Source organism: Otolemur garnettii, unplaced genomic scaffold (genome assembly GCF_000181295.1).
Source record: "Otolemur garnettii isolate 467f Iridium unplaced genomic scaffold, OtoGar3 scaffold00033, whole genome shotgun sequence".
In the NCBI taxonomy this organism is placed as follows: Eukaryota; Metazoa; Chordata; class Mammalia; order Primates; family Galagidae; genus Otolemur; species Otolemur garnettii.
In genome coordinates this window covers 14,928,157-14,937,027 of record NW_003852428.1, presented here as the reverse complement: position 1 = coordinate 14,937,027, position 8,871 = coordinate 14,928,157, and the positions used below count along the sequence as shown (strand labels likewise).

The following is an 8,871-nucleotide window of genomic DNA, read 5'->3' as shown; positions in this document are numbered from 1 at the left end:
GCGCATGTGGGTGAAGTGTTTATGGGAATTTGTACTATTGTTGTGACATTACTATAAGCCTAAAATTATTTCAAAATAAATAGTTTAAAAATTAGAAGATAGTTACCTAACCGAAATGGGGCACTCTGTGGCGAAAATATAATTCCTAAGGTGCAGATGCAGTGAACTGTTTGGCTGGCCAAGACTCTGGGATGTCTTAAGGCAGAAGGGCCAGGAACAAGGGATTCAGGGGCCCAGCCTCACTGGAAAGCAATGCAGAGATGGGCCAGATCCAAGGATACAAGGTGAGCTTGGGTTTGGTTCAGATGGGCAGCCATCCAGGGTGTTCCAATGAGGAAGGTGAGGCGGAGGAGCCATGAGGCTCATCAAGGTCAGTTCTGGCTGTCCTGGAGCTCGGCAGCACCCCCCCCCTGCAGCACCACATGCACAACAGGCAGACTCTCACCCACTTGAGTGAAGTAAACTATCTCCTCACTATGTATCTATTCATATAAAGCTCAAATAGGGACACAACAAGTAGATGGTGACGAAAGTCATAACAATACCCATGGGAAGTGGGAACTTGGTGGGCTGCTTGTTTTCAATTGATCGAGAGAGCACTTACATTTTGTGCACTTTTCCCCGTGTTAATCCTCCATTTTAAAAGGTTCACCCCCACCCCCATCTTGGCGTACAGCACTGAGATTTTGTTCATCTAAATGAGGCATTCACGAAGATTCAATAGAGATTCGATTAGCCTTGTTTGTTATTTCGTTGCTAAGCAACAGTCTAAGCTTTATAACCAAGTGACGCCAACCATCCACAGCCGGCTACGTGGGGGATGTGCTCAGCCAGGGACCCAGGAGTGATAGCCACGGATGATTCCCATTCCCCCCACCCTGCTTTTGTTCTCAGAGGTGGGAATTGGGGGGTAGCGGTCATGGAGCAGCACAGCCCAGCAGAAGGCTCTGGCCCCTTCTGTTGTGGGGTGGGCTGCTGTGAGCCACTCTCCCGCCTGCCTGTCTGCAGCATCCATCGCCATGGCAACTGCTTCCCCAGCACTGGGGCTAAAATGAGGCTCTGTGGGTGTCTTGCAGGGATTGGAGGTCTCCCTGCCATGGAATGGAATGGCTTTATGAGGAAACTGATGAGTCATTGCAGGGAAAGGCTGATACTTAATGGACAGGGTCATTTCTGCCAAAATGGTACAGGTTTGAGGCTGGTGGGCAGCTCTCAGAGCATGGTGAAGGTGGTGTGAAGGCAGGGGCGGCGGGACATCCACAGAAAAACCTAAAGATCAATTAAAACTAAAACGATAAGGAAATAAAGACCACCCAAATGTGAGCAAACAAAGACTATTCAGAGCTTGCTCTGCAAGAGGAGTCAGCCACCTGTCCCTTGTGTTTGGCAGAGATTCAAAGGCAGGCAGAGGAGTGCGAAAGCTTCGCAGTGGGAAAAGGGAAGGCTCCGTGTGTCCTGACTGCAGGCTGCTGGTCTGGGGACACTGCAGGTGGCTAACTAGCAGCGGGGCAGCCCGTGTGACTGGGAGCAGATGTGGCTTTCTCTGGCTGGTCTTAAACGGAATCAGCAGCGAATAGTCAGGAAGCTGGTAGTTAAGTACTGGCCACTTTGGGCAGACTGCTGCAGAGGCTGTGGACTGGCTTCCGGCTGGCTGCAGCGACTATAGGTCAGAGTTCTATTGTTGTACGTGGTCTAACTTAGCCATGGTCTATTTGCATATCCAGCCTCTCGGTGAACACCATAAGTTGGACTGGTCAACAGAAAGGTCCCCGGTGATTTTATTAATAAGGAACTAAGGCATTCTGCAGTACAGGAGCACAGTTTTAAGGGCTATCCCAGCAGACGTGGGACACAGAACTTCTAAACACTTGGTTAAAATTTAAATGAAAAATACTGTTATAATCACTGTCAATCTCTGTTGGTGCAAGTGTCCACTAAAGTGTGAGAAGCCTAGACTTCCAGTGAGGCAAAGGGTAGCAAGTAGGTTGAGGGACCAGAGGTAGAAACTCAGCACCAGTGGCATGAGGGGATGTTTGGTCCTGCCTAGACAATCTGCCCTCCCCAGAAGAGGGAAGAATGGGCCCGTGAGGAGACTTGCTGCTCCCCTCTAGAACTCTGCGTCTGAATGAGGGAGGAACACGTCTCCAAAAGAAACGTGGATATTATCATCAGAAGAGGGAAGGAGGACTTCACAGGCAAAAATAATGTCCATGTATTCCTACATAGTTCTGGTTTTTTGAGAAAATGTCCCACTCTGTTGCCTGGGCTAGAGTAGAGTGACATCATCATAGCTCACTTAATCGCAGACTCTCAGGCTCAAGTGATTCTCTTATCTCAGCCTCCCAAGTAGTTGGAGCTATAGGTGTGTCCCAACATCTCAGCTAATGTTTAAATTTTTTTATAGACATAGGGTCATATTATACTATTCAGGCTGGTCTTAAACTCCTGGGCTCTCTTGGCCTCAAGTCATCCTCCCACCTCAGCCTCCCAAAGTGCAAGGATTATGGGCTTGACCCATCCTGCCTAGTCTCACAAGTCATTATTAATTCAACTACAATTTTATTTGAGGATAGGAATCAGGTCTGAGACCTGCCTAACCTGCTTATTTGGGGGGGTCTAACCTAACATATGACACAGAAGAGGCACTGAAAGGATGTTTGATAATAATTGTCTGCTGTAACAGAATATCACAGACTGGAGGGCCTAAACCTCACAGGGACACTAATCCCATCAGGGGCGCCCCACTCTTATGACCTCATCATAATATAATTACTTCCCAAGGCCCCACTTCTAAATGCCATCACATTGGGAATTAGGATTATACTACATGAATTTGGGGGGAGGGGAGCACAAACATTCAGTTCACAGTGATAATAAAGACACACAAGAAGATAGCAAAGGAAATCCAACCTCAGAGCTTAATGATTCCCCCAATAAAGGAGATATACCAGATAAAAACCTAAGGGTTTCTTTGGCTTCTGTATGTCAAGATAAAAACTTTCAGGAAGAGTTTTACTTTGGAGCAGATATACAATTTCAGGTTAGAAGCCAAAATTTCAGATGAAAATGTATAGTCTCTTCTCAGTATCCATGGGGGAATGGTTTTAGGATCTTGAAAATAGCAAAATCCATGAATGCTCAGGTCTGTTTTATGAAATGGTGCAGCATTTACACATCCTTGTGTATACGTTAAATCATCTCTAGATTACTTAGAACACCTCTGTTGTTATACTATATTGATTAGGGAATAATGACAAGAAAAAACAAACCTATGCATGTTCAGTATAGGCACAACCATCCTTTTTCTTTTCTTTTCATTTCTTTTCTTTTCTTTTCTTTTCTTTTCTTTTCTTTTCTTTTCTTTTCTTTTCTTAGACAGAGCCTCAAGCTGTCGCCCTGGGTAGGGTGCTATGGCATCATAGCTCACAGCAACCTCCAACTCCTGGGCTCAAGCGAGTCTCTTGCCTCAGCCTCCCAAGTAGCTGGGACTATAGGCACCCAGCTATTTTTTGGTTGTAGTTGTCATTGTTGTTTGGCAGGCCAGGCTGGATTCCAACCTGTCAACTTTGGTGTGTTTGGCTGGTGCCTTAGCCGCTTGAGCTACAGGCACCGAGCCTATCCTTTTTAATTTCTTAGACTATTTTTGATCTGTGGTTGGTTAAATCCATGGATGTGGAAGCCATGGATACAGAGTACTGACTGCATATTTAGAGGGAATCATCAGTTAGGAAGGACTCACCTGTGGGCCAGGGAGCTGATCCTAAGGACTGTTGCAGCCTTGTGTGGCACAGGATGCTCTTGGCTCTGCTACAGCCTTTGAAGTGATGGAATCCTCATGGAAGTCTAACCTGGTGATGACTAAGGTGGCGGCAGGCATGAACATTTCCTCACCTGCAGTTGCTGTAACAAGTTACTATAAAGTGTGAGACTTAAAATAACACAAGTTTATTCTCTTACGTGCTGGAGCTGAGAAGTCTGAAAACTAGGTGTTGGCTGGGCCACATGTCCTTCAGAGACTGTGAAGAAAATCCATTCCCTGGCCTCTGGCTGCTTCACTCCAATCTCTGCTCTGTCCCCCTATTGCGTTCTCCTCTGCCCCCCCCACCTCATTCTTTTTTCTTTCTTTCTTTCTTTCTTTTTTTTTTTATTAAATCATAGCAGTGTACATTAATGCAATTATGGGGTACAATGTGCTATTTTTTTTTTTTTTTGAGACAGAGCCTCAAGCTGTCCCCCTGGGTAGAATGCTGTGGCATCACAGCTTACAGCAGCCTCCAACTCCTGGGCTCAAGTGAGTCTCTTGCCTCAGCCTCCCAAGTAGCTGGGAGCACAGGCACCCACCATAGCGCCCGGCTATTTTTTGGTTGCAGCCATCATCGTTGTTTGGCGGGCCAGGGCTGGATTCAAACCCGCCACCTTAGGTGTACGTGGCTGGCGCCTTAGCCACTTGAGCCACAGGAGCCGAGCCAATGTGCTGGTTTTATATACAATTTAAAATACCTTCATCAAACTGGTTAATATAGCCTTCACCACATTTTCTTATTTTGTTAAGACATTTATATCCTACTCTTAGTAGGTTTAACTTGTACCTCTGCCTCATTCTTACAGGGACACTTGCCCTTGGCTTTATGACCCACCTGTATAATCCAGGGTGATCTCCTCATCTCAGGATCATTAATTTAATTACATATTCAAAGATGTTTTTCCCAATAAGGTAACATCACAGATTGTGGGGGATTAGGCATATCTTTTGGGGGTGCCACCATTTAGCCTATTATACCCACCTTCCAGAGGCAGCAACATTGAGAAGTTCATGGTCTACTGCTGAAAATGCACGTGACTGTCACAGAGCGCCCATGACCCACTGGAGCTAAGCCCACAGAACCCCCATGGGGCAACCCAGCATTCACCCTCAGAGATGGGATTTATTGTCTGCCTGAGGTGATCTGACTTAGCCCAGGAAACCCAATGTAGCTTTAAAGTGATTCCTGGGTTAAAAGAACTACTGGAAGTGGATGGTTCCACAGTCAATGCCATCAATTAAATGTTTATATCTCCCCTCAATTTATATATTAAACTTCTCTTCCCCAAGGTGATGATATTAGGAGGTGAGGCCTTTGGGAGGTGAATAGGTCAATAGGGTAGAGTGGGATTAGTGCCCTTATAAAAGAGGCCTGAGAGAGACCTCAGTCCTCCTGCCATGTGAGGTTATGGTGACAAGGCTCCACCTATGAACCAGAAAGAAGGCCCTCACCATACAATGTATAAGCTGGCACTTGTCGGCCAGTGATCTTGTGATCTTGGACTTGTCAGCCCCCAGAACTTTGAGAAATACATTTCTGCCATTTATAAGCTACCCAGTTTATTGTATTTTGTTATAGCAGCCAGAACAGACTGAGACATTTGAATTTGGTGCTTTTCTACTCTAGGGGCAGATTTCTTGATTCTTTTATCCCTGGGATCTATAGGGTTTGTTTGGTTTAGTATTTTGCAGAGCGTATGCTAGGATACTTCAGCTATGTGAGATGACCTCCCAGGAAAGGATCACTGGTCAAGGACATGTGAGCCACTCTGGTGACTGTTTTCCCTTTTTGAAGATCTTTGCCACCTTTTAATAGGTTAACTCACCCAGAAACCCTAGTTCCCAGCTTGCCCACAACCCTTCACAACTAGTAACACACACTTTGCTTAGGAAGGGAAACCTATTTAAAAAAACATACAGCCATGTGTTTGCAGGGTAGGTGCTCTGGGTTGGCAGACCTAGGGAATGTCAGAGTGGGCCTGACCTCTGGTCTTCTTTGCAATTCCAGGGCTCGTGCCAGTTGCTGACTACAATAGCTGCTGTGTTCCTGCTAAGCATCTGCTCACCTGCTCACATTTTGCTTCATCCAAGGATTCAATCTTGCTTGCGCAGGATTTATTGATCTTGGTTGACACTGTACCAGAGAGCACAGAGCCCTCAGCTAAGCGGAGCCCCTGCGGCCCTCCCCATGTCCTGCCTTCTCACAATAGTCAGGGAACCTGCCTTGCCTGTGAGTGAGCTTTTGCAGATGTGGGTGTTAAATCAAGTTGCATGTCCTCTGTCTGGCTTCACTGAGGAAAGAGGTAAGTGTGGCAACTGGATCAGGATTTATGTGTGTCTAGAAGAGGTTCCAGGCTTCTCTTTTCCCTCTTTAATCTCTTCACAAGGAACTTTAAGGTCCAGAATGTTACAGAGACACTCAGGCGCTACGGTAGTGGTCAACCATAGTTTTGTCTATTTTTACAAGAATGAGGAGATTAATACAAATAAAAGGAAATTTTATCTCATAGTAAAAATTATGGGGGAAACTTAGAAAGTTTTTTTGTTTTTTTTTTAGAGACAGTCTTACTTTGTCACCCTCAGTAGAGTGCTGTGGCGTCACAGCTCACAGTAACCTCCAGCTCTTGGGCTTAGGTGATTCTCTTGCCTGAGCCTCCCAAGTAGTTGGGACTACAGGCACCTGCCACAATGCCCAGCTATTTTTGTTGTTACAGTTTGTGCTGGGGCCGGGTTTGAACCTGCCACCCACTGTATATGGGGCCGGCACCCTACTCACTGAGCCACAGGCACTGCCTCTCTTTTTTTCTCTGTTGCCCTGAGTAGAGTGCTGTGGTGTCATAGCTCACACCAACCTTCAACTCTTGAGCTTAGTGAGTCTCCTGTTTCAGCCTCCTGAGTAGCTGGGTCTACAGGCATCCACCACCATGCCTGGCTGGTATTTTTACTTTAAGTAGAGATGGGGTCTAGCTCTTACTCAGGCTGGTCTCAAACTCCTGAGTGTAAGCAATTCACCTACCTTGGCCTCCCAGAGTGATAGGGTTACAGGGGTGATCCACTGCAACCCGCCAGCTCAGAAGGTTTTGTAAAATAAATGTATTTTTATGAATATTAACAAGAATGTTTCCAATGATAATATGCAATTTCAAATTTAAGAGGCTTGGCACCCACAGCTCAGTGGTTAAGGTGCCAGTCACATATTACGGTGCCAGGCACAAAAACCGGGGCTGGCGGGTTCGAACCTGGCCCAGGCCTGCTAAACAACGATGACAACTGCAACAACAACAACAACAACAACAAATAGCTGGGCATTGAGGCAGGGTGCTTATAGTCCCAGCTACTTGGGAGGCTGAGGCAAGAGAATCACTTAAGCCCAAGAGTTTGAGTTTGCTGTAAGCTGTGATGCCTCGTCCCTCTACCAAGGGTGACATGGTGAGACTTTGTCTCAAAAAAAAAATTTAAGAATAATTTTGAAATTTGACTGTCTTACTTAATGAGAAAGATATGAGTGAAAGAATATGAGGATTGTGGCTTCAATGTATTACTTCATAGATTGCTTAATAAATGGTAAGACTTGATGGTCATTACCTTAACCACGTGATTAAACTCCAAATGCTCATTATGGTACAACATGACTTTCTGGCCTTCTGATGTATTGTACATAATGCAAAAAGCACATCCTCATTGGCCGGCGCCCAAGGCTCAAAGGAGTAGAGCACCAGCTCCATATACCAGAAGTGGTGGGTTTAAACCCGGTCCCGGCCAAAAACTGCAAAAAAAGCCCATCATTATCCATCAGATATTCTTGCTAAAACATGCTTAACTTGAATCAAATCAAGCCCCTAGGTCTAACATCTAGTTTATAGGAAATATAGGGACTAAAGGAACAAGTTAAATAACACTGAAAGGAATCAATCAGACAATCTAGAATAAGTAAAAATTGCATAAAAAAGCTGACTTTTCCAAGAGGCACCATTATCAGGAAATGGGTGGGTTATAGTGGGTCACACCTGTAATCCTAGCACTTTGGGAGGCTGAGGCAGGTGGATGGCTTGAGTGATCTCTATAAGTCTCTAAAAGACTTTGAGGTTGCTGTGAGTTATGATGCCATAGTACTCTACCACGGGTGATGAAGCACGTCTCTGTCCAAAAAAAAAAAAAAGGAAATAAAAAGAAAATAAGTACAGGGAGTATTACAGATTAAGCAAGATCAACCAGTGGCAATGTGTTAAACTAGATTGGGCCTTTGTTAAATAAACAAAATTGTAAAGGACATTCTTGGAACAATTAGAAAAAATTTAGAGTCTATACATTATTATGGAATGGTGATGATTTTTAAAGGAGATTATTCTAACCCTAGTAAATGCTTGCTAAAGTGTTTAGGGGTGAAGATGTTCAAATACATACTTCCAAATGATACAGAAAATAAGATAAACTGTATGGTTAAAATAAACATGGCTAGGCCAGATATAGTGGCTCACACCTGTATTCTTAGAACTCTGGGAGGTCAAGGTGGGTAGATGCTTGAGCTCAGGAGTTTAAGACCAGACTGAACAAAAGTCTCTACTAAAAAAAAAAAGGAAAAAAAAAAACCCATCAAAAAACTAACCATGTGTAATAAGGGGTGCCTGTGGTCCTAGCTATTTGGGAGGCTGAGATAAGAGGATTGCCTGAGCCCAAGAGTCTGAGGTTACTGTGAGCTATGATGATGCCATAGCCTTCTACCCAGGGGAAAAAGTGAGATTCTGCCTTAGGAAAAAATAATACACACATATATGTGTGTATTTTTACATATTAATGTAAATGTTAACAATTCCTGAATCTAGGTTGAGGATATAGGTGTTTGTTGCATTATTCCTTTAACTTTGGTGTATATTTCAAAATGTTTAATAACAAGAGAAAAAAACTATAGTCCTGAAGGCCTTTATCTCAGTAACATTTTGTGTTAAATTATGAGTAATTTTTATGTGAATACTATATCTGACTATGTTAAGAATAAGAAATGCATGGTGCTCCACTTTGATTATTTGATGTGACTCAGTATACATCACTGTCGAGAATATCTACATGAA

At 44.3% G+C, this 8,871-nt stretch overlaps 1 protein-coding gene across 1 annotated transcript in view; it reads left to right on the top strand.

Annotated features, from left to right (window-relative positions):
- Positions 1 to 260: 260 nt before the first annotated feature.
- Positions 261 to 8,871, top strand: part of MARCH6 (membrane associated ring-CH-type finger 6) — a 102,088-nt gene continuing 93,477 nt past the window's right edge. The window contains 1 exon segment of the mRNA XM_012805006.2: positions 261 to 284. Coding sequence (XP_012660460.1) covers positions 261 to 284 — 24 coding nt within the window.